Source organism: Cucurbita pepo, chromosome LG06 (genome assembly GCF_002806865.2).
Source record: "Cucurbita pepo subsp. pepo cultivar mu-cu-16 chromosome LG06, ASM280686v2, whole genome shotgun sequence".
NCBI lineage: Eukaryota > Viridiplantae > Streptophyta > Magnoliopsida > Cucurbitales > Cucurbitaceae > Cucurbita > Cucurbita pepo.
In genome coordinates this window covers 85630-112406 of record NC_036643.1, presented here as the reverse complement: position 1 = coordinate 112406, position 26777 = coordinate 85630, and the positions used below count along the sequence as shown (strand labels likewise).

The following is a 26777-nucleotide window of genomic DNA, read 5'->3' as shown; positions in this document are numbered from 1 at the left end:
TAATAATAATAAACTTTTCCTGTTAGACCAAATCACAGAAGAAAAAGATGGAAAAAAAAACATGATTTTCACTAGATAAAGAGGGAAAACTATTTTCGAAATAGTCACCAAACACCCTTCTCACCTCCCAAAGTGCATTATGGTAGCAAATTCATGAATGGTGATCCTCCATGAAGCCAATTGTAGTTGGGAGAGTTTTGCAATATCTACTGCCATGGATGAATCAAAATCTGACCACCAAAAGACCATCTTCCACTCCACAAACAATCCTGCACGGCTACTTTGGATTTGCAACAATATTCATTAACATCAACATAATCAATGGACGGTATCAGAATTGTCCAACACCGTCACAACTTAAGTGTCGTTCGAACGCAAGGAAGCAACGCTTTATACAAATTACAAACGAAAATCACTAATGCTACCTTGTATGCCAATTTCACTTTACAAGTTAGAAGCTACTATATATTTTCTCTTCCTTTCTTTACTCGTGTCGTTTAAGCATGCATGCCAATCAACCCTGTTCAACTACCAAAGCAAATTAAAACAAAGCTCTCATGACCGAGACGAAGTAGAGGGCCGATTATCCTGTTGCTCGACGAACACACATCTTGAAGGTGGACCGAGCAAGCTCAACACTACCTGCAATCCATGATGGTTTCACAAATTCATGTCAAATTTGATTGGATAATTACACTGCAGAGTACTCAGAAGTCGGTATAACTACCCATGATAGTTCAACCAAGGTACAGTGAGACAAAAATATCATCAGTGATCAAAGAGGGAAAATGTCCAAAATGGGATGAACTTAATTACAAAAATATCTTTCATGCGCAAATGTGGTCGTGTGGTATGAGAGAAAATGTCGATATCATCCATACAAGACTACAAGTGTATAGAGCAACATGCTATCGGGTACAAAAGAACACCTGTCCTTTTTTATGGGGCTGATTATTGTTTTTGCCCTTTTTATGAGCATCCCTATTGTGAAAAAGACAAACTCAGAACTTGTACAACAGAAGCATGTCTATACGTACCGGCAAGAATACGAGACCATGCAAAAATCCAAGAAGTACTAGTGCCAAGTACATTTTGAAATAATAAACCTGCAGGACATAGAGTGAATATATTAATGGACCTGGAATCCGTGAAATTGAAGTTTGGAGGTGTGAAATTAATACCACAAAAACTTCAGTCCTGGAGAAGCAAAGTACAAGGACCCCGACTAGCTTCGTTAGTGTGATTCCACTGCAAACATCAATGTAAAATGAATGAAAATTGGCAAATAAATTTGATAAAGAATGATAGTGTAACTATACAAGATTAATTTTCCAAGATTTCATTTGTAAGCAGAGCTCCAGTGTATGATACGGAAAATGGTACCTAAGAACAGATGCTCCCATTGTACTGAGAGCCTCCTTCATGCGTTGGTCTTTATCTCCACTGCTAACCTGTCAAAAGTAACACACAGATGACTGCAATGATAGTAGTACAAAACTGATTACGATAGGAAGTTGAGAAATTTTTCCAAAACTATATGTTTTCCTTTGTGGCAACGGTATGATAATTATGGCTCTAAACAATATTATTAGGTTTAGCAAATGATGTTAAGCGTTGACAGTTAAGAGTACATTAATGAAAAAGGAAATCATGTAGTAAAGATCGATACTGACCGAGAAAGCATGTGTCAAATGCACACAAAATTCAACAGCAATTCCCACAGACATGACAAGATTGACAACAGAGATTGCGTTCAATTGGATATTCAAAATTGCCATCACGCCCTGCAGAGTATTATCTTGTCAGCAAAGGGTGAGACTATTTTGTTATTAAAAGGATTAAGCTAACTTCACTACTACGACATTATCGTAAGCTTTCCAGAGATAATTAGGAATATAAAGAGAATACCATGAGGTCCACAACAATCATTGCCAACACCAACAAGATGATAGCCGAGGTCCATAAGCTATAACAAAGAAATCAAGCACGAGGAAGCCTAGTTAGCACATTTTAAGGAGAAGAATATCTGTCTACTTCAATGCAAGAAACACCCTCACTAACCTGCATGTGATGATCAGACACACAATAAACACCGCACCTGAAAAACAGTAAAAAAAATAAAATCTAATCAATGCTTTAAGAACCACCATGACACTTTTCATACCTTTACTGGGGATGAGAATTGTTCTTACAAGGTATTCAAATGAAAACAAGAGAAAAAATAATAAGAAAAGAAGACCAACTTAATGAGGATCTTTGGACAGAGAAAGCACACTACAACAAAGAGGTCTTATCCTCGACCTACATTAGGATATAATTTCTTCTAATCTTCTTTCCCATTAAAAAAAGTAGAAGCACAAAGCATTTGCTAGCATCATCGTGGTAGACAAACTTGTATTACACGAAATACACGGTAGTCTTCTACACTATTTATAAAACAATGCACATGCAAATGTCCTTAATTACTGACCAATAGCGATGGCAAGGTTGATCAGTGCTGTTCTCCATATATTGAGGTATTGCTCAAAAAACATGTAAAATACAGAATACGGAAAGACTTCTATCTGCAAATGACAAAGAGGGTCAGTTCAAGATCAAGATAATGCAACAGAAGCAAGTAGTTTGAATAAAGCATTAAAGCAAAAAAAGTCTTCAAAAGCAGTTTGCCACTCTCCTATTCAATCAAATGGTGAAACCAAGATACAGGTACGATCGTTGTTAGTTTAAAATAATATGATATGAAAAAAAATCAAACAAAAATTATAATTGAAAATTTTACCTTCAAAGAATCAGAAACCCTTGAACTCAATTCTTGAGCAGCCCTCATCGAATTAATATAGTCAACCTGATAATTTTTTGTTGATTACAAAAGTAAAAAACAATCTTTATTTTAATTATATTCTTTAAATACAACTATCTAAATTCAAATTATTAACGGGCCACACCACACCTGCTTATTCAGGGGAGTATGGTATGTTCTGAAAGAAGATGCTTGAATAACACCATTTTCATAGCCTGGTGAACAAAAAAGAAAAATAAGTGTTATTTAATTTAAGGCTGCAAGAAATCTTCCACTCTCATTTAACATATATTATCAAATAATGCAAGAGAAGAAATCCAATCCAGCAAACCTTTCAGTTCAACACTACTAGTGTATGCCCCATGACCTCCTTTAGCACAATCAGCAGAAGGTAGAGCACTGAGGAACCATGGCAATTTCTCCTTAAATTGTGTAGTGGATGGCCTACCACCATGCAGATCCGAGTGAAGAAAGCACTGCATAACTCCTAAGCATTAATGTTCACAAATTCTAAGACGAAAATTAGGACTCATGACTCAGGATTGGCTCCTAATTTTGTAAAATACTGAAAAGCAACCAGGCAACAGTTTTACCGTTGTACAATCTTTGCATACTCCATTCAGACCACAAGAACCACCATTAGAAGCACAGCAAGGGGCCTGAAAAGGACTAAATTCAGTAAATTTAAGGAGATAACATGCACACAATATACAAAAAATTCTCAAATATTTCTAAAAATAATAAACCATTTGTTGTCACTGATATATCTTATAATTGGTAAAACATAATACACCAACATAGTTACGAGTAAAACAAACTTCAAAGAATATTGCATTAGAAGGAAGAGAAATGAAGATAAAATCAAATATAGAAAACCAAACCAACTGTGGAATGAACAATAGTCTGTCCATGATAATGGTATTACAGCTATGATGTTATTTCACAAGAAAAATTGCAAAGGAACCACATGACCTGATCATCAGGGGGGCAATAGCTCCCATTCGTGAACTTCCGACAACATCCAAATGCTTCTGGAGATATCCACACAAGATAATCATCAAGCCATGAAGCAGCTGGTTTAGCAATGTAACTTGACTCTGGTATTAGTGAAGCTTTTGCAATCTGCAGGAAAGAGGAAAATAAATCCTTGCTTTGGAAAAAAAAAAAAGTGGAATAAGCCATTATAAAGCAGCAGTAATGTTATTCTCCTACACATGTTGGAAAAGACTTGGAGCGCATCAAGAATATTGGAAAAGACATACATATTCCTGTGAAAAATATTGGAAGATAGATGTACCTCATTTAAAAGAGAGTTTGAGTCACATTGACTGATGGAGCATAATTGGTTTGTCTGTCNAAAAAAAAAAAAAAAAAAAAAAAAAAAAAAAAACAATTCATCCTTGCTATTCCCATTAATAATAGTATACAACAATAATAGTTGGCACCGACCAACTCCAAATGCTATAAACTAACTACAAGAGAGTGCAGAACCTACACTATAAAAAAAACATCGAGAGACATAAATCCATCAAACATGAATGTGTACGAGAATAATACTTGGTCCCGATCAATTCTAAATGCTATAAACTAAACACAAGATAGAGTGCGTAATTCTTGTACAGTTTTACCTATAATTGTAGTTCTTTACAACGAAGTATACTGGTGCACCTATTCTGAGATGTTCAGAAATGTTATTGAAGTACCCCTGTAGAAGAAGTAGAAAACAGCTTTAACATGCAAGGNAAAAAAAAAAAAAAAAAAAAAAAAAAAAAAAAAAAAAAAAAAAAAAAAAAAAAAGACAGAAAGGAATCTCTTGAAAATGTAAAATGAGACAAATAAAAATAAAAACCTGGAGATAAGAATCTTTGGGGAGGACAATCTTTTGTTCCAAACCAGCTTCAATTCTGGTGCATAGTGCCTGTCAAATTTAAGATAATGGAAAATTAACACCAGATATAACAAGCATGGTGAGGGAAACTAATAACCAGACAAGAGATGAAGAACTCACAATGCTTGCCAATGTGAACCCAACAAAGATGGATATGACAACTATTTTGACTCCCCAGATGCTAAGCACAGGGGCATGGATCTCCTGGATAGACAAAACATGGGGTGTGAAATAGAAAACAGCCCAATTAAGAGATGTCAAATATTATGCAGACATTGTCATATGGAAAATATAAATGCTTCAAATAAACTGAAAGTGTAAGAGGAAGACACAAGCTTCAACATCTACCTCAACTCTGATGAATTACAGCAGAACTAATGGAACATACAACCATCTATTTGGAGTATGACTGTAATGAATGAGAGCAAATACAACTGAAACCTAATATCATGTTTGCTAAAAATAAAACTCTTAATCAAGAACAAAATAAATGGCGTTGTCTTAGATTCAAGGCAGAAATCAAGCTCACGAAAAGAGAGGAAAAGAAAGGGAAAAAGACACTGAAGCCTACGTAAAATTGATAATAAGATGGACTTGTCATTCAATCCAAAAGTTCTTGGTTTGAGACTTTGAGTGTGGACCTCAGGAGTCAGATAGCTAGACGCCTACTTATTTTACCCCATCTTTAGTTTCTAGCTTAACGCCATTAATAAAAGAACCTAGTAAACAACACCAGGAGGATGACAAGAAAGACTCAAATGTTACACACCCTAAAAATTACTATCTAAATGATATAATTCCAATTTTTATTTTTTACTTTTTCGTTCAAAATATCTCACAGTTCTCTTGGACACAAGTGGAATCCCCCCCGATCATAAGTTTAACTGGTAGAAAAGAACAAATGTAGCATATTTGTCAAGGGTACAAATTTACGTGGTGTTAAATTATATGATATCCAAGTTCAAATATAACATAGCGGTGGATTGAGTTTTTTTCCCTCCAGGAAGCACAAAAATTTATATTACACTTAGAAAGTTACCTTCATGTATCGGGCTAACAAGCCAGGATTCCTCTGAGTGATGCCTAAATAATATTCAACAAGGCAATGCATCAGCGCAACAAAGTGCAATGAGTTTGAACAAACACATACACACACACAAGTATTTTTTAAGGAAAAAATGATTTAAAAAGTAAGTAAGATACTACCTTTATCACTTCCAGCATATCCTGAGTTCTTAATACACGGAAAACAATCAACTCTCTTATCCTCAGTTCTTAAGAAATCAAATACTATGAGAGCAACAAAAGCTGTAACTTGCAGCAGGAAGTCCAGAAGAACGGCCAATGCTGTATAAGAAAGTGAAAATGGTGATTGAAAAACTATGCCTGTCTCAGTTAAAATATACATCTCAAGCATCCTCGAGAGTTTTGCAATGGACAAACACTCAAACCTGCAAACATGGAAAAGACACGGCATGCTGGCATAGGAATGAAACTTCCAACTGCAAATGCAAGAACCTCAGATAAACTTGCTAGTGTTATGGATGGTCCAACTTCTACGAGCGCATTGCTAATTCGTCCTTCTAAAGGCAATTCTACTGACTGCCGTTTAACAGCATGTACCAATATACACATGTTATCCACTCCAACCTAATATATGGATGAGAATTTTTTTTAGAAATGAACATAAAAAGGATTTCACAAAAGAATGCATCAACAGTTACATTTTTAAGAGCATATCCAAGAAGAATGCTAACCATCGTGATTTAAAAATATGTAGCCTACAGTGGATAAACTTTTCAAGAAAGATATAGGTCTTGTACAAAGCATCGATTCAGCTTGCTCATTTGAAACAAAATTGTTATTAAGTGAAATGAAATTTTGGGTATATAGAGCTGTCACTGTAAGACATTTTCTGTTCACAAAATCTTAAATTCTGAAATAATTGCCAATAGCACGTGAACGAGTTGACGAGTTATGCAACAATCTCATTCTTCAGGCAAACCAACGTATTCTAAGTTTCAAAGTTCGCAACAAAATTTTAGTTTATACAAATAACAACCCACTCCCTTCATCAATACCCAAAAAGAAGAACAAGAAGCAACGAAAGTGCAATCCTAGAAAACATTGTAGTTCGTATTGGCAGGTTGCCAATTGAGCATATAAAAAAGCACACAAAAAGTCATCAGAGTTTGCCCAGGATGTTAAAAGTTAACAAAGCAAGATTGAACTGATATGATCATCTGAGCATGGAGTCCAACTATGGCAAGTCCAGAACAGGAATATCAATATGAAATCATAATCAGGAAGGCAATGTTAGAAAAATTGGATGAAGACAGAACTTACTGCCAGAACAAGGAAAGGGATAACTTCCATAATGATTAGAGTAGATTTGACTCCAATTGCACTGAAAAACCCGACTGATCCAAGAACAGACAACATGACAAGAACAACTCCGGAGAGACCAAGTAACACCTGATCATAGAAAAGAATCATAAGCTATCAAGGAAGAAACTCCAACGCTTGGGAAGAAACATCAGAAAAGTAGAGAATAATCTGATCAAAGTGGAAAAGGAAATTAAAGATGAAGGGCCGAAGTAGAATTAGATTAAGTTATAAGCCTGCCCATTACGTACCTTTGATGAAACATAAAAAGTAGATAAATGTGGTCTATCGCCCAGAGTAAGAGATATGTAAGCAAACATCACAAGATAGCTTATCTGCAGTTTAATTAGGTAAACGGGTGAATTGTCAATTAAGAAGAAAAATGACACGATGTGTAGCCACTGCCACATTATCAAAAGTAAAATAATATAAAACTATAATGCAAATATCAGGAAAAAAAAACTAAAATAAATCATACGGANAAGAAAAATGACACGATGTGTAGCCACTGCCACATTATCAAAAGTAAAATAATATAAAACTATAATGCAAATATCAGGAAAAAAAAACTAAAATAAATCATACGGACAGAGAATGATAATTTAACTGTACAACACAAGAGATTATTTCTAAAGAAGAACTAACCAAGATTGTGATGACATCAGCAGTACTCTCTCTTTTTAATTCCTCTTCAATGGAACTTTCCGAAGAAAAAGAAAGCGTCAAATTTTGAGATTGCACCATTGTCAATAACTCGGTCTATCACAAAAGTAAATTAATATCAAGAAACTTCATTCACTCCTAGAAGACGGACAGACACCATAACATTAAAATAAAATTATAAAACAATGAAGGAAGAAACCAATACAGAGTCTAAATAACTAGAGCCGGGGAGTTATAGAGCCTAGGATTAAGAAGAATGAGATTAGTAAGAAAAGCATGGGAATTGAGGGATGTGTGGATGTATATGAGATTGGGATTCATTAGACTGTGCATGTAAAATGGTGTTTGTTTATTATTACAAAAGTAACACTTTTTGGTTAATAAAAATATGGAAAATGGAATTTTTTTGTTTAATCTATTACTTATTATCTATAATCTTATTGTATTACTTGTTTAAATTACTTAAAGTCCAAGTAAGCTTTTAAAAATATATAATTGGTTATTTGTTAATAAATAATTTCATGACGATTGAATGAGGACGAAATTCATTCATCTCAAACACAGCTTGGGCTTAACAAGCTAAGGATTATTAAACCCACAGCCCAAAACTCAACTCCAAACACCACCTTAAGAACAACAACTAAACTTCAAAATTAGGCAATATTTCACTCATGGAAGTCACAAAAAATGAAAAGGATACATTTTCACATATTTCACAATGAAGGTAAAGTATATTAAGAGAACACAATTTAAAGAGAGGGAAAGCTAATGCACAGAAACAGAATAAGAGATAAACCTTAGCCAACTGAATGAAGGCTTTCTCCCAAGCCACAGCTCGACCAGATTCATTCCCTTCTTTATTAATAGCATTATTCACTGGATAAGTTATTAAGAACGCAGAAGCCTGTCTTGAAAAACTAATGGTAAGATAACTATGGAGATTAATTTATTAAATTAGATTATCAATTAACAAGTAGGGAAGTCTGATAAATTACTTCTGAATAATTGTTCCCAGAGTATCCCCCTAATGCGGTGCTTGGATCAAGAGGAGCTTTAAATGCACTCCTGCAACTGTCTGCAGAGGAATAATGCTGAAACAGAAACAAATACAAGAAAACAAATGATTGTCAAATGCGCCCACAGGAGAAGACAATACAAAAGATTTCTCTAATCTACTTTAAAAAGTTACAAGAACTCTAATATGGCTCATGCATTTAAATTGTTTACCATCTAACAATCAAAACCGAGTCAGAAAAGGAACGACATATTATACCTCAAAACAATATTCAAGGTGTTCGACTCCTCCATAGTTATCAAAATTTTCTGGATTCATCTGGAAATACTGTCAAATAGAGTGGATACCTCAGCAATAAATGGTAAAATTATGCTCTATAAATTAAAACCACAGGAATGACAACCCGGTAAAAATTATATGCTTTTTCAATTGAAATATTTCAGTGGATGTGTATTTGTGTTTATAAGATAAGATCAAACTAGCAAACCAGAATATCCACCTGCAGGACACTCTGGGTGGCACAATCACGATCCAATGGCTTCAAGCAAATGTCATTTAGAGATACGCTTGAACCAGAATAATTAGCTCGAATACCATCTATCTGTAAAAATTGACATGTGGAGTAGATATTTTGAGAAGGATACCATCATATGTAAATAGCACATTAAACTAAGGGAAGAAATATCCCAAGTAATAAAGACGAATCCCATAATATAGAAATCAATCCTGAAGTGTTATTCTAGCAATAACATACCTTCTTTTGTATGCCAAACAGTAACTTAACATTGTTATCATTCAAAATACTTGGCGGCTTTCCGTGCTCAGTATCTGGAACTGTGGCTATTATAATCTAGAAAAGAAATATGGCATTAGAAGTTGTCTGAATACAATAGCAGACGATAATCCTTCTCCAACCCAGCTTCACAATAGGTATGATAATCCACTAGTTAAAAATGATTTTAATAGTTCGCGGAATCATTAAACAATAGTCTCTACCTGTTCAATCCTATAAAAAGGGGCTAGATGTGTGTCAAAAAATTCCTTCTCTTGGGATGCTCTGCTTCCTGGTCCTACCCATAGCTGAAACAAATACAGAAATCATCAAAAGGCCAACAACTGACATTTGGCTAGAATTATAAAATAATTAATACAAGGAAGAATTTGAGGATGGTTTTAATTTAAAAGCCTTCATGAAAACTATGATAAGAAACTTGAAGTGAAACACGATAACATGTTTTACTGTAAAAAAGGAAAACAAAACTTTCTTCACTGAATTATATAATAAAAAAATGTAGTAAATTCACTAAATGTTACCTAGATTCTGACTTGAATCAAAACCATTATAAGCAGTTAAGGGAAAGAGGTGCCCAGCGATAGCACTCATCCATAACAAGGAAGACTAACAATAAACATAAATAAAAAGTTAAAAAAAAGGAGTAAATACTAGAGATATTCTGCCACTAAACTGTCAGCCACATCATTAGTGACCCTCTGTTGCCCTCATGTAGCTAAGAAACACTGGCCACCTGATTAGTAACACGACTCTCTGATCCGCACCATTTTAAATACAACCAAGTAAATTATTGTGATCCACATATTTGCATCTTTTTGACAAAAGTTGCCACATCATTTGCTTATCAGTCACATTAATATATATGTGTGTGTGTGTGTGTGTGCATCAATGGATGGTTTTGAAAAGAAAGAGGAGTTATGAAAACGTTGTACTTCAACTGAATACATACACATACAAGCATGCATGCATGTGCATGGGACGAAAAAAAAAAAAAAGAACAAGAAAAGGAGGGATTATAAAAAAAGTAGCACTTCAATTGAATGAAACAGGACTTTTCCTTGTCATCCATTTGAAGCTCACCATATTATACCTTCTCAGGCCGTGTCTCCACCTTGAAACGAATGAGGCCTAAACACAGAAGAAGAACAATGGCAAGTGATGAAATCAACACCAATGTTGGATTTCTAGCCACCCATTTCCCATATTTCCTGAGAAGGCACATGAACAAAAATAATCATAAATGTTCTTTTTACATCTGAAATAGTAAAGCAGCATTGACGTTCAGTACCTATAAAAATTGGACATGTATCCCTGGACAACTGAAAGCTGAATCCTACTTCTGATTTGAGGAGCATCTTCAAGCATCTGAAGTATATGAACAGTGAGCAGAAAACTTCAGTCAACCAAATTGAAAAATTAATGTTAATTTCAAATTGAAATAACTGGTAGAAATCAAAGGCAAAGAATGACTGGCAGCAGCTAGTATCTTGCACGACTATGGTTACTTTTTAAAAAAGGGAGTTACTATAAAGTATTAGCAAAGAAATTTTTTGTAGTTGACCAAGGAATCTGTGTAACGCGCAACATCAACAATTAATAAGTATCAACTAAAGAGCATATACAGAGTTGTTTGAGAGGAGACTCGTGAACCACAATAAACATCACCCTATTAGCGACATAGTACCAACATGAAGAGCATGAGGTTTAATGGAAAGTTAATCTAAGACAGTCCATTAAGTTAAATGAAGATAGCATAAAAGAAATGTCGGAACAAACGAACCTGCATTGGCAAACTTTCATCCTTTTGCCTAGTAGCAGAATGGAGACTGCTACCATCCATAATATTCGGCATTGTTTTAGTTCCCGAAGAAGGGCTCTTTTGAGATTTGCGATAAAACAAACTCCATCCAAGAAAAGCAGAGGCAATTATAATGTATAGGATACACAGAGCGAAGTCGACACATTTGACCTATAGCGATGAGAAAAATAAATCTTTAAATACAATATGCAAAACTAGCACACACAAGAACAAGACGGCCAGTTTATGCGGTATTTTCTCACCTTGAGAGACCCAATTCTCACTGAACAAGAATTTTTTCTATGGAAAACGGGGGTTGAAGTACTGCTGCAGACGGGAGCTGAAGGGCAATCACCACAGGAACATCCTAGTGAAGTATCTCCACAAGAATAAGCCGATACATTCATATGCTTCATTCCAGATGACTCAGACATGGTAGAGGGAAATCCAATAGCATATGGTGAACCAGGCATGCTAGGACTAGCTCGTTTACCGATAAAAGCAAACCACTCTGCCCACAATCATACCAATGTCAAATTTTAGAAGAGAGCACACAATAAAACAATCTTTCATATATATATATATATCAAAGATATGATCCGTTCACACTACAAATAGTGGGGGAAAAGGGAAAAGAAAAAAAAAGTAAAATAAAAAAAGCTACTGGCTAAGGTAGAGAAAATAACCCGCTCTCAATTTTTTTTCACACTTGGGAGTACCTCTACTTCTTCCCCATCAATACTTTTCTTCCATTCCCTTACTCCACAGAAAAATATTACAAAAATACTTTCTAATTTGGGTACATAAAAAATGTGATGATCTCGAGCTTGTCCAGCAATCAAATAGTGTATGAGAGTGCACATACATGCATGAGAGGAAGAGAGAATGTTAACCTTTAAAATTTTGAGCACCAGCACCAATAAATTGCATGGCTCGTGTGTTCATCGTACCAAATTTTACATCTTTGCAGGACTCAAATAGCCCTTCACCAAAAGCATCAGCTACATAATAATCAATGGCATCAACTGTAAGGCTGCTATTAACCTAAGCATAGAGACAAGTCATTAAAATTCAATGTGGCCTTCCAACTGCTCGATATATGAAGAAGTCTAACATTCAGCTAAAATAAGAAGAGATCATCATAAAGAGGTCAGCATTGGGAAAGAGCATGCAGAGAAAATGCATAGAAATTCTAGGCAAATGCAACCAATATGCATGGTGATTATTGACAGGGACTGGGAAGAAAGGGAAAAAGACTGGAATTTGCTTGCATATAAGCTCAAATCTCTGGTACGAAGATCATCCGCAAAAATTGCAGAAAACTAGACCGAATATTGAATTAACAGTTTTAGACTATGATTCTGTGAAAAAGAAAAAATGTCATTAATCATTGTTTTTATTGAAAAGAAGTGAACTACATTATAACCTCGCTCTTGTATATCCTAATCTTTTCCAAACATCTATGTGCAATTACTTGGTAAGTGATTGCTTTTATGACGTTCTACTCGTTAAGAATAAAAGAAAGATTTCATGGGAAGAGCAACTAATATCTGCCTCTCTAGCAGGTTCATCTTTGCTTAGAAGTTATGGCAAACAAAGAATATAAACACGTGCTACTTACTAAGTGAATGGCATAATTATGTAAGTTTTATAAGAGAAAAGTGCTCTAACCTTTAAAACAGAAGTCACATTGATGAATAAGCTCTGATTTGGAGAACAGGTAAGCTCACAGAATAGGTTCAAAAAGTTTCTTAAGCATGCTGGACAACCAACAAGAAACGGAATAGCCTGCATGAAATACACAAGTCATATAATGGGCCAAGAATTTGAAGTACTTTCATTAGTTTTAGAAGAAAAGTGCATATAAAAATTCTCATGATGCATTATTCGACCTGCTATCAGAGCGCATTGAGTATCTCTGCAACTATGAACGGCAGTATTAATAATACAAGCCACTCAGAGATCTTACCTGCATAACCTGTGATCGTAGGGTGTCAAATTGTTCTTCTGTGCAACAAACATTGCCAGTAATAGTTGGACATAGACTTTGAATCTTTGATGAAAGAAGATTATCTGGCTGGGAACACAATAATTTGTGATCATAAAGAAAAACTGAGCGAACAAAACAAACATTAAGATTTTGATGGATACAGAAAGGCAAACCAGCTAAACCTGCATATGTTATTTTATTTTATTTTAAAATCGCCACCACGACTAAAATATGGATGGTGCGACAACAGGAAATCAAAAGTGTTACCTGCACAGATGGGGTACCAGTCGGACAGTTCAACACCTTACCATCAGGTCGTTTTCCACAGATACCATACATTGTGCAATATCCTTCAGAATGTTTTTCCCTTCAATGGCGGAGAAAGTAAAACTTATTAGAAGATTCAAGCGAAAAATATTTGCAGCAATAAATGCTTCAACCAGATAGGGAATGAGATGTGTAGGTAAATAAATAACTATTCTAATGAAACGCAGAAGGGTCGACCAAAATGGAGTGCATACCCTGATGTGCCATTCGTAGATAACAGCAACCGTATGTTAGACCTCTCTGCATACGCTAGGACAAAATATAGAACCTGCACATATCTCGACTTTTAGTAGGAAATCAGGGTCGGCGATCGTTTCTATGAATCTCACAATGAACTGAAGTTCTAAAACAAATGGCGAAAACCATAAGAAAAGCATTAGTTAATGGTAGGTAAAACGCTAGACAACTTTCGCTCTGATTGGAATCGACACAAGTTCATAAGAGTTAAAGACTCCACGTCTGGGAATTAATTTTTAAGCCACTCAAGATGCCCACTAATCATTCGCTTAAATGGATCCTGGAAACTAGTTCCCAGTTTGGATAAGAGACCATTTTCAGATGCGTGAAGCAAACTCACAGTCCCATAAAGCAGAGCGGGAGTTTTTACCCTGAAGCACATCCCCATTGCAGATTACCATTATTCCAAGTTCATAAGAAGAAAAGACACCAAGTCTGGGAATTAATTTTTAAGCCACACAAGATGCCCACTAATCATTCGTTTTAAACATTTTCAGATGCGTGAAGCAACCTCACAGCTCCATAAAGCAGAGCCGGACCTTTTACCCTGTTGCTGAAAGTATTCGATATATAATTCATTGCCAAGCTCCTCCAACCTTGTCGTATTCTTCTTCCGAATACGGAAGCTAAAACAAAACAGTTAAACAGGAAAAGAAACGAGCGAGAGGAACAGTACTAGACAGCACACTTTTGACGATTCATAAATTCCATTTCGCAGCATTCGTTCAGCAACCAATCACATAAACACGGCATGATAGAGACAAAAATACACAGAAGAATTCACCAAATCCTAACGTCTGGAAAGCGCGGCCAAAGCAAGTAATAAAGAACATACAAACGGATGAAGACAGAAGCGATTCAAGAACAAAAAAACGTTACAGCTACAGAATTCTTGCCTGGAGGAGATAAATTGACGCGATAAACCCCAAACGGAGCCTCATTGTGGCGCAGATCAGTAGAGGATGAGTTGGGTGGCAAGCACAACAAAACCGCCAAGAAAGGAAAGCGGGAGTGAAAAGGGAGCCACAGAAGTTGAACTAGAGTCAAGACAGGCGTATTTATAGTTATTGAGGACAGAGTAGGAAAGCTGGATTGTTGGCGCTGGCAGCAGCTTCGCGGTTTTCGAGAGAAGGGCGAATAGAATCCGGTTCGGAAGTGAAAGATTGTGGTTATTTACGTGAATACCACTGCTGCTTTCGGTTTGATTGTCGAGCGGGCCCGCATGACAATGATTTTTTGTGTATAATATAATTTGGAGGCAGCCCGAGGGTTTTCCAGTAAATGCAATTTATTAACTTTTAAAGTTATTTATTTTTAAAATTAAATGTATTAGTAAAGAGTTAATATAAATTTTGGCAAAATTTTGGTAGTGTAGTGTGAAAACAAGAAAAAGTGGGGGATGAAAATGTAATATAATTCCAACTACCGCACATTTAAAGCCAACACATTCTGAAAGTCGATGTCAGTGGAATAATAATTAAGCTTCAAACAAAGCCCACTGAGCGGTGTTGTTATATTTTTGTCAAAGATGGTTTCAAATAATGCCCAGAAAACAGGGAGTCCCAGTTTAGACATGATTGTGAAGTGAAAATGAGGAGTAGAAGCAAAAGGGATGGTTGATTGAAGAGTAGAGAGTAGAGAGATTTGTGGGTAGGAGGAGAAGGAGGAGAAGGAGGAGAAGGAGGTGGGAGCAATGATGATGATAACGAGGAAATAAAGTGAAATATCTATCTCTCTTTGGGGCCTTTTCACAAACAGATGGGTGACCCATTCATCTTCATCATTGCTACTCATTTGACGCCATCATCGCCATCGGCGCCACGCCTCGATCATGCACAAACCGAATATTAAACTAAAAACTTGCCATCTCGCTCACATGCCGCCTGACCCCTACCCATTATGTAGGGACTCACTTCACTCTTTGCACCTACTTCTAACAATTCAAGCTCCAGATTTTGGTCAACTCTTGGGTCTACACTGTTAGAACTGTTCGAACAGGCAATCCCGATCCCAATCCCACGTGCCGATGTTTAAAGCGTGTGATCACGGGCAATGGCATTGCCAGCCGGGATTATGTACTACCCTTTTTAGTTTATTCTCTCTGCCCGCGAGGCTCCCATCTGAGATTAATACCCATTTAAGAATTGGGTTTAAAAAGTTGGGGGCAAAAATTTTCACGAAAGCTTGAAACTTGAGTATTTGGGAAAGGGAATAAAGTGGCANTTTTTTTTTTTTTTTTTTTTTTTTTTTTTTGCTTTTTTTTTAAGCATATATATTAAGGATGTTTATTGAAGCCTAAAAGGTAGCCAAAAAGGAATTTTCGTGCTGGCATGTGCATAAGTGAAATGACCAAAATGCCCAAAATAGAGGATATAAATCAACACCAACAATCTTGCTGACCGTTATTTCATACCCCAAAATTGCACTCGAGTAGCTTGAATTTTTAACTTTATAGCCGCCTAATATTTAAAATTTCACATCACACCACTTTTTAATATATATATATATATATATATATATATATATATATAAAGAATTATTTTCAAAACACATGGATTAGAGATTTACACATATTTAACTTTCTCTAAAACAAAATATACAAACAATTTATATCTATTTAATTTTGAAACGTGGATTTTAAAATAAATAAATAAACTATTTTGAGTATTAATGATTTAGGTGAGACTATCGAGGACGGACAGGTGAATGGGTAGAAACGTGTTACACAAAAACAATTTGGGGGTCAACAGAGAATTAAAGAGATGGTCCCTGAAAAGGTTGTTTCTTCCATCTCTTACTATTCTTGTTTCTTCCATCTCTTTGTGTGTTTCCATTTATTAAATGCATCTAAATGAAAAAGATAACGAACGATATTATTTACTTTGAGCATAGATTCTCATAACTTTATCTTTGGATTTCTCCGAAAGGCATCATACTAATAGAGATACGTAGTTTCGTGTTCCAATTTTTGATACCCAATTGAATTAAAACAAGTCATTGATAATTGACATGCCTAAAAAGCTAGAACAAGGCATGTCCACCCAATCCACAATTATATCACCATCATTATTTCATTTTTTTCTTTTTGGTTCAAATCTCTCCCTCAATGAAATTGGCAGGTGATGGCATTAAATGCGTATAAATGGATTAGACGAAGAAAAGTCAAGCATATTAATTGAATAAAATCACTATTTAAAAGCGAATCGGAGCATAATTCAGTAATAAATTAAATAGTTCGATCCTACCCCACACCTACGGTTAATCAATTAAGAGAACTAAAAACTTTGATTCGGGCCGAAATGGGCCTCTTGGTGGGCCCAATCCAATTATTATGGAGGGTGGCTTTTGAAAAAGGTAGTGGGATTCAATTTAGTCAAAGTCAAACCTCTAGAGTTGAGTTAGTCAAATGTCAATCACTTCCTTTCACCAAGTTTATTATCAGTTGATTACATTATATACATATATAAATTATGTGGATCATCATCATCATATGGGCTGGCTTCACTGCACTTGACAAGCCCATAGTAAAGAAATATATATATATATATATATATATATATATATATTAATGAACTGAGAATGATGGAAATCAGAAAAGATGAATCCCATGTATGAGACTAGTTGATGTAGTCCGTATTGCAGGCAAGAATCTGTATTACCTGAAATATGTGCAACGGCCATCGGAGGGGAGATATTGGCACTCAAAAATGCATGTGGATTGCTTGCATATTTGGAGTTGGCCGGGTTTTGCTAACGCCAGAAACTGCAAATGCATCTGCAACCAAATACATGAATGGAACCCAGCAACTCAATTCCTATTCAGATTCAAACGAACAAAGAACAAAAAAGCTATATATGAGAAGAGTGAAAGGAAATAATGTGTTCATACCAAGTATATAACTGAACAGAGAACTGTTCTTCCTGAGTTTAAGTGGGGGTTGGAGCTTTGCTCTCCTATGCACAAGGAAACCAACATTGGGCCTAGACCCCAGAGATATCAAGGATTTTTAGTATTAAGCTCACTCGAAGGTTCGACCTTGGAACCTTAGGTCTAAGCCGATATGACCAAGAGACTCCAAGCTCTTGCCAACATGGACTCCCCCTTGGGATTTCCACATGGTATTGATGTGGACGGGCAAAGAGCTAGCTACTATTTCTTCACGTTTCCCTTTTGCCTGGAGTTTTGCTTTATATTTCTGGTTAAATACTTAAATCGATGCAAACAGTCGTTGTAACAACTCAAGCTCACAATTAGCCGACATTGTTTGCTTTGGCCTGTTACATATCGCCGTTAGCCTTACGATTTTAAAACGCGTTTGTTAGGGAGAAGTTTTCACATAGGAATGTTTTGTTCTCCTCTCCACCCGACGTGGGATCTCACAATCCACCCCGTTAGGGCCCAACGTCCTTACTGGCACATTGTTTGGTGTCTGACACTAATATCATTTATAAAAGTATAGTTTTAAAACCGTGAGGCTGACGGCGATACATAACGGGCCAAAATGGACAATATCTTCTAGCAGTGGGCTTGAGCTGTTACAAATGGTATCAAAGCTAGAGACTAGTGGTGTCCAGCGAGGATGTTGGACCCCCAAGGAGATGATTGTGAGATCCCAACCGACATTCCTTATAAGGGTGTGGAAACCTCTCCAGAGCAAATGCGTTTTAAAACCTTGAAGGAAAGTCTGGACAAGAAAAGCCCAAAAAGGAGGCTATCTACTAGCTTAATGCTCGGGCTCTCTACAAGCTTTGCTAAAAGAGAAGCGGTCCGTTTCTATTTGTGTGATGAATGATTACTTCAATCGAGGAAAAACAATTTGAGATAATTGATTTGATACCTTCCACAGCCATACGAAGACTTGTACAGCAACCACCCTTACATGAATCTTGAATTCTTTCCACATCTCGATGCTTGAACAGGGGAACGCCTGTCCTTTTGAGGAGATGGTTTGGAGGGACTAGGCACCTCGTCCCTCGGTTGTTCTGATCCGCAACTCTGAGAAGCCAAGTACTCAAGGGCAACAACGATATCACTGACAATTGGCCGGAACGTTGGCTGCTCCTGGAGACACATTGCAGCAATTGCAATTGCATGATGTACACAACGAAGATGGTAGCGACCTTCGAGCAGCGGGTCGATCAATTGAATGAACTTCCTCCGGTCTTTTAGGAAAGGGCGAGACTGAAACGAGGGACGGGGGAGAAGTCGTTGTTAGGGGCAGTTTGTATAATATGTCATCTAAAACAACAAGCAGAGCTCAGCCACAGGAAATGAGAACTTACCCAAACAACCAGATTTTGCTCTCCTGGTTTCTTGGTGGAGTCTATAGCTTTCCTACCTGTAATTATCTCCAACAGAACTACACCAAAGCAATAAATATCAGACTTAAGGGTGAGTTTGCCACTCATGGCATACTCCGGAGCACAATAACCCTGTGTTCCCATTACTCTGGTGGAAACATGAGTGTTGTCACCAACCGGTCCTAACTTCGCGAGGCCGAAATCTGAGAGCTTTGGATTGAAGTCATCATCCAGCAAAATATTTGCAGATTTCAAGTCACGGTAGATGACTGGTGGATTGGCTGTGCAGTGAAGATACTCAAGCCCCTGGGCTGCACCAAGAGCAATCTTGATTCGAGTGTTCCAACTCAATGGTGGTCGTTCGGGGGACAAGCCTGAAAACAAAATACAGAACCAAGAAGAAAAGAACCAGCATTACAACCGATGTAGGTCGAAATTATCTCTAAGTTATTCTTTAGGGTAGAGATTGATAGACATACCAAAAAGATGGTTTTCCAAGCTTCCCATCGACATATACTCGTAGACCAACAGTCTTTGATCTCCATCAGTACAATAACCAATCAAGGTGACAAGATTACTATCATCTAATAAACTTAACATGAGAACTTCTACGATGAATTCCTGATATCCCTGAAGACCTTTACGGTCGAGTTGTTTAATCGCAACGAGCTGCTCGAGCAAGCAGATAACAATTGCATAAATATCAGATTGAAGTAAAAGCACATTGTGTTTTTCAGGAATGTAGGTGATAAAAAAATGAAGCAGCAAGAACAACCTGGCCTGTTCCTAATCGTCCTTTGTAAACTCTTCCAAAACCGCCTTCACCAATCAAGTTAACTTCCTTGAAGCCTCTCGTGGCCATGGCTAACTCGCGAAATGGGAAGCTTCGTGCAGCCCCACATTTCCGGTTGTTTCCATTGCTGGGTTGTGATTCCTTCCCCTTTCCAATGTCTGAGCACAAATTTAAGAACCATAAGATGAAAATCAAAAGGCCTTCAGTAAAAAGAATGAGGCAGTAGGAGTAGCGATTTACCATTTGAATAGGAGTTCCCCCTCCGACTCCCTGCGAAATTTTTGCAAGTTTACAGATCCCAAAACATCGAAGATTCTTTGAAATCTGACCTCAAAATAATGTAAGAAAGAGAGAGAGAGAGCGCGTAAATTGGAACAATTACCATACCGTTGTCGATTTCGACCTTGCCGGCGTCTTTACGACGGGGACGAATGCAAGAAAACCAGCTCATATCTCCAAAATAACTCAAACCAACGATATCCCCAATTCCCAATTCAAACCTATATGAGCCTCCCCCTCCGAAACAGGAAGATTCGAAGACTAACCCTAGGGTCGGGCACGAGAAGAATCGTTAGAGAGAGAGAGAGAGAGAGAGAGAGAGAGAGAGAGAGAGAGAGAGAGAGAGAGAGAGAGAAGGAGGAGGAGGATATTTTAGGGAAAAAATTAATAAAATAAAGAATGTAGGCTACATAATCTCAGAACCCAGCCAAAAAAAGCAAATAAATAGGGAAATTCGATAAGAAGTATTGCCACTGCCGATCCTGATCTTTCAAACAGAGATAGATCTAAAGGGCAAAAATGAGAAAGCAAATAAAAACAAAGAATGGGTTGGCCGGAGGGCGAGGGCGAGGGCCATCGCCGGCGATTGAGTTCAGATTCCGGCGAAGTAAGAGGGAAAGAAAATTCAAGTTGAAAATAGGCTTAAAGATAGCATTTTTTATTTAGGGTTTGAATCTGGGGGGATGGTGGGTCTTCATTTCTTTGCATTTATGGTTGTGGGCAATCGTCACAACTCGCTCTCTTCCCTCTGAATTCTTCATTCCCTTCGCCCGCATATAAAAGTTCCGGTCGGTGGCCGGTCGTCTAGTTCCTGCCACTGCCCTTCATCATCACTGCTATTTACGAAACTGACACTTTCCGACCGGTTCTGATCGTGGGTTATCGTGTTGACTTTAGTTTTGGATCAGGTCAACGTCTTCACTTTAACGACGGTCGTTAAATCTTACCTGACGGAGAACTGTACAAGTCTGATCCACATCACATGCAAAGCTGATTAGAAAGTCAAATAAAATAATTGATCCATTCATCGTTTAAAAGACGGTTTCAGTTGAAAAAAGGACACGTATGTTGATGAGCCAACTGGAGTGATGACATGGGTATAAACAAAGTCGTCGTGCATATGATATTGTTTAATAAAAAAAAAAAAAAAAAAAAAATAACAATCCTGTTTGGGTCTACTTCAGCATTCAATGTTTGGCTGTCTGGGGCCATGAGAAGATCAGCTCCGGCAACGACGCAGGTCCTCTTCTTGCTCGTCTTCTTCTCAGTGCTTTCAATGTTTTCTCTTATGAAAGCAAACCTAACATGGATTTTCTTTGAATTTTCTTGAAGGTATGAAGCTGGTCAAACTCCATTTGTACGAAGCTGCATGACAAGTTGTTACCATTTGTAAACTAAACCCAATAACTTTGTAAGCCCACTTTAAAATAAAAGCCCATTTCGAAAAAACCCTTGATCAAATAAAATTAGTTCCAGGAGGTAGGTGAGGAAGACAAAACCACGCTGCCTTACAAATTTTGATCAAGAACTGCATCAAATTTGACTCCGACGACGTGAACATCAACATCCCGCCGTTGCCCAGAGGTGAAACTTTTGTTGGAAATCTGTAGCTTTCTGACCATTTCAACATTTGAGATATTGACGGATTTTTCTTTTCTTGAAATCGTTTCAGATCTATCGAAGGAAGCTTCAAACCTGAGTGGATCTAATCAATCGGGAGCAGAATATTCGGTGTGATCGGATGAATTGAAGGTTCGGTTGATCTGTAACGATTCCGGTAATTGCAATTTAGTATAAACAATTTCAAATGGACGCTTACCTGTTGAGTGAGCGATTTACTTGTTCTGTTTGGGGCACTACCTTGTTCCTCTGTTTTGATTTTTGGTGGCTGCTAAGGGACCTTATTAGATTGCCCTATGTTTTCACTATTAACCACCTGGCTTAGTAGTCAATAGGGACCATGTAAATAATTAGAGAGAATGGGTTAAAGCGAAAGAGGAAAATATCTCTTACTAAAGGCGTCACTAGCTGGAGTAGTGCTAATCCCTCTCTATAGTAGACAGCTGGAGTAGTGCTAATCCCTCTCTATAGTAGACGACAACTATATGTAATGGGCCAAAGTGACTAATGGTGAACTTGGGCTGTTACCAATGATATCAGAGCCCTACACCCGATCTTCAAAGGGGTGGATTGTTAGATACCACCTCTGTTGGAAAGAGGAATGAAACATCGAAAAAGTTCCTCAATCACCAATGCAGATGTCTTTTAACCTTAATTTTCAGCCTAGTTCGCATACTTTGTGGTTGATTAGCCCACAGCTTTCTTGGGGCTGGAATGGTGTGTTTTGGTTGATCTTGATTGATTTTTCAGATTTGGATATTGTCTAAAATGTCTTGTTTCTTGATGTTCAGGTGTATTAAATCCTTGGGGTTGTTCTTGAAGGCGTTCTCGTGCTTGTAGTCAACTGTTCTATACTCACCCCTACATTGCCCACATAAGTTGAGTTTAATAACAACTTAAGTCATCGTTGGTTGTCCCTGCTGTACTTCATGGTTATCTATGCCCAATCCCAGCTCTCAGGGCCCCACCTCCCTGCATTATCATCCCCCCTTCCCTCTTCCCACTCTGTTAGTGAGGTTCGCCTCCCCCTAATTTCTACCACTCCAAAACACCGCCATCTTCGTGTTGTATGCTCCAGCAGTGATAAGAAGGGAGTACCCAATTCCAACTATGTTGTGCCGCTCAATAAATCATTTTCCGCAGCTAACTCATCCTGCATCACCCGACCCCTTGCCGAGATCCTCCGGGATCTAAACAAGAGAATCCCCGATAACATCGCCCAGAAAGTTCCTGAATCCGCTACTTTCATCCCTTGGTTTCATGCCAATAGAATGCTGAGTTTCTACGCCCCTGGATGGTGTGGAGAAATACGAGACGTTATATTCTCCGACAATGGAAGCGTGACTGTGGTGTATCGTGTGACTGTAAGAGGATCTGATGGAGAGGCACACCGTGAATCGACTGGAACAGTATCAGCCACCAATGGCAGTAATGAAGATCCTGTAGCTGCGGCGGAGGAAATAGCTTTTTGCAAGGCTTGTGCAAGATTTGGGCTCGGATTGTATCTGTACCATGAAGAATGAATGAATGAATGCCATGCTTATGCTTGTGCTTATGCTTGTGCTTATGCTTGTGCTTATGCTTGTGCTTATGCTTATGCTTATGCTTATGCTTATGCTTATGCTTCCAACATGTATTGAATTAAAGTTATTTTGTAGAAATGGGTATAATGTTGGCCCTTCAACTTTAGAAACCTCATTTCTGTGGTGAATGTTATCTGCTCCTTCGGTATACAATTGTTTACTTTTGTTGTGCACGTGCATCTCTTGTGTGCCCATATTCAAACTTTTATTCATTTTATTTTTTTTTTTTATTTTTTTTTCCTTCTATTTTTGTCTATTTTTAAGGCCGAGATTTGTTAATACGGGCTTTACTTTGGGCTTTCTTTATTGGGCTTTGTTTTCAAGGCCGAGATTTGTTAATACGGGCTTTACTTTGGGCTTTTTTTATTGGGCTTTATTTTCAAGGCCGAGATTTGTTAATACGGGCTTTACTTTGGGCTTTTTTATTGGGCTTTGTTTTCAAGGCCGAGATTTGTTAATACGGGCTTTACTTTGGGCTTCTATTGGGCTTTATTTTAAATGCCGAAATCTTATAAGACGGGCCTTCGGAGATGCTCTTTGCCGTGGGGTGGCGGGAGTCGCACCGCCAACGAATATTAGGGAAGAAAACACAAAGAGGCGGAGAGACGGGGAAGGGCAAAAAATAATATAATGACGTGGACCAATGAAATAGGAGTGCGGAGATTATTGAGGTGGCAATAAATTTAGAATCCCGCCTAAATCCCTGCTTTCATTTCCTGGGCAATTGAATTTCCAATTTGCCCTTCTCAGGGGCATAATTATCCCTTTTTACTCTCAAAACTCTCTCGACCCTCGTATCCCTTCTCTCCTTCTATCTCAAACGCAGGTCCGCTTCTTCCTCCCTCTTCAAACCCTAAACCTAACCTATCCTCCCTCCGGAGCTCTCTTCCTTCGGTACGTTACATTGATCTCCTTCGATTTCTCACGTAATTTCACGTCTTTTGTTTGTTTCCTCTCGAGATTTTTGCTGATCCGATCGTATACTGCAGGATTCGAAATGAAAGGCGGAAAATCGAAGTCGGAGTCGAAGAAAGCAGACACCAAGTAAGTTTTTTTTTTCTTCCTCCGTGCTTTTTCTGTCGTATATGTTTATGTTTTAGTTTTGATCGGCCCTAGATCTATGAAGCCTCATTGTTGTGAATTACCTGTCCCCAAGCTAGGCGTTGACCTCTTTCTTTCTGATTGATCGTTGTCTATGGTTTCCCCCCCCCAAAATATTGTAGGCTTGCAGTGAAGAAAGGTGCAGCCAACGCGGGCAAAAAAGGAAGTAAGAAGGCAGCGAAAGATCCTAACAAGCCCAAGAGGCCCGCCAGTGCCTTCTTCGTTTTTATGTAATTTTTTAATCTTTTAATTTACTTTTCGAATTCTGAATTATTCTGCATATATTCAATTTATTTGATTTTCATGGTTGTGAAGTTTAAAAAAAAAAATGTCAACAAGGACAGATTAACGATGAACCTGATTTCCACGATTTTTTATTGGGGTATCCAACATTTGTAGCTAACGATATTCAAGTTCGTCTCAAATACCTTACGGAAACATAAGCGAATGTTAAAACAGCTTGGCTCTCTACAAAAGAGATTCCTTTGATTTGTTGTGTCTATTTGCTTTAGAACCCCTTTTTTTTTTTTGCAGTTGTTTTCTTCCTGTAAATCGTCGAGTACGTATATAATCATTGTGTTGTCATGTTGTTGCATTTTTTGATAATTAAAGGGAAGAGTTCAGGAAGAAGTTCAATGAGGAGAATCCGAATAACAAAGCAGTGTCTGCTGTAAGCTATTTAGCTTTCTAATAGTCGCTCTGTTAGTTTTTGACTCCATTCCAACTTTTATGGTTCTTTGTTGAAATGATCGATGATACCTACAAATGATGCAATCAGGTTGGTAAGGCTGCTGGACAGAAATGGAAATCGATGTCAGAAGCTGTACGTGATAGCTATCTTAGTATTTCTTATACTTCTCCTGGTATTATAAACTCTGTCTGAATTACTGTTTATAATATCAGGATAAAGCACCTTACGTTGCCAAGGCTGACAAGAGGAAGGTTGAATATGAAAAAGTTATGAAGGCCTATAACAAGAAACAGGTATATCCTCTTGTTAAAGCTTATGAAGCATTTATATTTCCGCACTGTCTTTCTTATTTGAATTGAATTCACTCCCCTTGTGAGTTTCAGGCCAGTGGAGCCAATGCTGCAGAAGAAGATGAATCTGAGAAATCAGTGTCTGAGGTGAATGATGATGAGGAAGGAGATGAGGGCAGCGAAGAGGTAATCTTTTTTATGGAGTTTATTTAAATTTGACATTATAGTGGTAATGTTTGAGCCCTAAATTCATTTTATTTTATTTTTCTTTATTTTTACAGGAGGACGATGACGAGTGATAAAGATGTAGATGATAGCAACGTCATTTAGGCTCTCAGTGTACTTGATCTTTCCATAATAATGGTGTGATCATTTCCTGTTAATTTGTTTTGTTATATCATGAAAATATTTTAGTATCTCCCTGTTATTTTGTTTGTGCATTCAGTAACGGAAGGTTGTATTGGGAGATCATCTGTCTTGTACCTTACAATGTTAGTTATCCAATCCAACTATCTTTTTTTTCCCTTATATTTCACTGAGATAGCAAGAACACTCCTCTTCACACCATGTGATAAGATGAAGATTCAATCCAATCCACCCACTAAATCTATATTACAGTTAACAGACAATCTCTGAATTCCTGTTGGCCACCCTTAAACAGAGATCTCTCTTTAAATAAACCCAGTGCTTGTATTTTCATATCCATTTAGTCGTGTGCTGGTCATGGTTATTTGTAGGCCAAAAGCTTTTCAAGTGAACTCTGGATGGCCATGAAGGTGGGTTCGTAATAGGGTCTGGGTCTTTACCCCTTCAGGTTGTTTAATGTTTGATTAGGGTAGGGGTGTTTAATGCTTGTTTGGACAACAATGGGATTAGGGGTGTTTAATGCTTGTTTGGACAACAATGGGATTAGGGGTGTTTAATGCTTGTTTGGACAACAATGGGATTAGGGGTGTTTAATGCTTGTTTGGACAACAATGGGATTAGGGGTGTTTAATGCTTGTTTGGACAACAATGGGATTAGGGGTGTTTAATGCTTGTTTGGACAACAATGGGATTAGGGGTGTTTAATGCTTGTTTGGACAACAATGGGATTAGGGGTGTTTAATGCTTGTTTGGACAACAATGGGATTAGGGGTGTTTAATGCTTGTTTGGACAACAATGGGATTAGGGGTGTTTAATGCTTGTTTGGACAACAATGGGCATAGGGTTGACCTTGTGC

The 26777-nt window shown here is 37.5% G+C and overlaps 4 protein-coding genes across 6 annotated transcripts; 2 read left to right on the top strand and 2 right to left on the bottom strand.

Moving 5' to 3' along the window:
- Window positions 1–254: 254 nt before the first annotated feature.
- Window positions 255–14986, bottom strand: LOC111797517 (Niemann-Pick C1 protein-like). Its single transcript, XM_023680534.1, has 39 exons — window positions 14793–14986; window positions 13854–13927; window positions 13600–13699; window positions 13312–13419; window positions 13014–13130; window positions 12236–12386; window positions 11606–11853; window positions 11325–11513; window positions 10833–10909; window positions 10635–10752; window positions 9748–9831; window positions 9506–9601; window positions 9251–9352; window positions 9010–9078; window positions 8732–8827; window positions 8533–8640; window positions 7719–7832; window positions 7325–7408; window positions 7035–7163; window positions 6140–6338; window positions 5895–6035; window positions 5728–5771; window positions 4809–4892; window positions 4650–4718; window positions 4429–4505; window positions 4098–4203; window positions 3773–3922; window positions 3394–3459; window positions 3132–3276; window positions 2951–3015; window positions 2780–2845; window positions 2471–2564; window positions 2062–2098; window positions 1909–1966; window positions 1674–1784; window positions 1384–1451; window positions 1182–1248; window positions 1038–1106; window positions 255–642 (listed from the first exon to the last, which is right to left on the bottom strand). The coding sequence occupies exons 1-39, from the start codon at window positions 14835–14837 to the stop codon at window positions 556–558; spliced, it is 3912 nt and encodes a 1303-aa protein (XP_023536302.1). The 5' UTR covers window positions 14838–14986; the 3' UTR covers window positions 255–555.
- Window positions 14987–17289: 2303 nt separating this feature from the next.
- Window positions 17290–21869, bottom strand: LOC111797510 (probable serine/threonine-protein kinase PBL21). 2 transcript variants are annotated; one of them, XM_023680526.1, is made up of 8 exons: window positions 21782–21869; window positions 20378–21634; window positions 20231–20314; window positions 19973–20148; window positions 19677–19866; window positions 19180–19571; window positions 18735–19078; window positions 17290–17671 (listed from the first exon to the last, which is right to left on the bottom strand). In XM_023680526.1, exons 4-7 carry the CDS (start codon window positions 20057–20059, stop codon window positions 18773–18775), a joined length of 975 nt encoding a protein of 324 aa, XP_023536294.1. In that variant the 5' UTR covers window positions 20060–20148; window positions 20231–20314; window positions 20378–21634; window positions 21782–21869; the 3' UTR covers window positions 17290–17671; window positions 18735–18772. The 2 variants fall into 2 exon arrangements, with proteins under 2 accessions (XP_023536294.1, XP_023536293.1); XM_023680525.1 differs by having other exon boundaries at window positions 20231–20260.
- On the top strand, window positions 21762–23645 carry LOC111797512 (DNA repair RAD52-like protein 2, chloroplastic). 2 transcript variants are annotated; one of them, XM_023680529.1, is made up of 3 exons: window positions 21762–21853; window positions 21942–22021; window positions 22681–23645. In XM_023680529.1, exon 3 carries the CDS (start codon window positions 22819–22821, stop codon window positions 23410–23412), a length of 594 nt encoding a protein of 197 aa, XP_023536297.1. In that variant the 5' UTR covers window positions 21762–21853; window positions 21942–22021; window positions 22681–22818; the 3' UTR covers window positions 23413–23645. The 2 variants fall into 2 exon arrangements, with proteins under 2 accessions (XP_023536297.1, XP_023536296.1); XM_023680528.1 differs by having other exon boundaries at window positions 21942–22046; window positions 22681–23620.
- A 548-nt stretch (window positions 23646–24193) lies between these two features.
- Window positions 24194–26082, top strand: LOC111797513 (HMG1/2-like protein). Its single transcript, XM_023680530.1, has 8 exons — window positions 24194–24366; window positions 24462–24516; window positions 24696–24803; window positions 25186–25243; window positions 25352–25396; window positions 25477–25557; window positions 25648–25740; window positions 25836–26082. Exons 2-8 carry the CDS (start codon window positions 24470–24472, stop codon window positions 25851–25853), a joined length of 450 nt encoding a protein of 149 aa, XP_023536298.1. The 5' UTR covers window positions 24194–24366; window positions 24462–24469; the 3' UTR covers window positions 25854–26082.
- The last annotated feature ends 695 nt before the right edge of the window (window positions 26083–26777 follow it).

Bases quoted from the DNA above. Each gene is read 5' to 3' on its own strand.
- LOC111797513 (XM_023680530.1), top strand. From the start codon at position 24,470: ATGAAAGGCGGAAAATCGAAGTCGGAGTCGAAGAAAGCAGACACCAA. The intron at 24,804-25,185 runs GTAATTTTTTAA...TGATAATTAAAG, and splicing joins AGTGCCTTCTTCGTTTTTAT to GGAAGAGTTCAGGAAGAAGT. The intron at 25,558-25,647 runs GTATATCCTCTT...TGTGAGTTTCAG, and splicing joins AGGCCTATAACAAGAAACAG to GCCAGTGGAGCCAATGCTGC.
- LOC111797512 (XM_023680529.1), top strand. From the start codon at position 22,819: ATGGTTATCTATGCCCAATCCCAGCTCTCAGGGCCCCACCTCCCTGCA.
- LOC111797510 (XM_023680525.1), bottom strand. From the start codon at position 20,441: ATGAGCTGGTTTTCTTGCATTCGTCCCCGTCGTAAAGACGCCGGCAAG. The intron at 19,867-19,972 runs GTTGTTCTTGCT...TTGCTCGAGCAG, and splicing joins GACGATTAGGAACAGGCCAG to CTCGTTGCGATTAAACAACT. The intron at 19,572-19,676 runs GTATGTCTATCA...TTTTGTTTTCAG, and splicing joins CTTGGAAAACCATCTTTTTG to GCTTGTCCCCCGAACGACCA.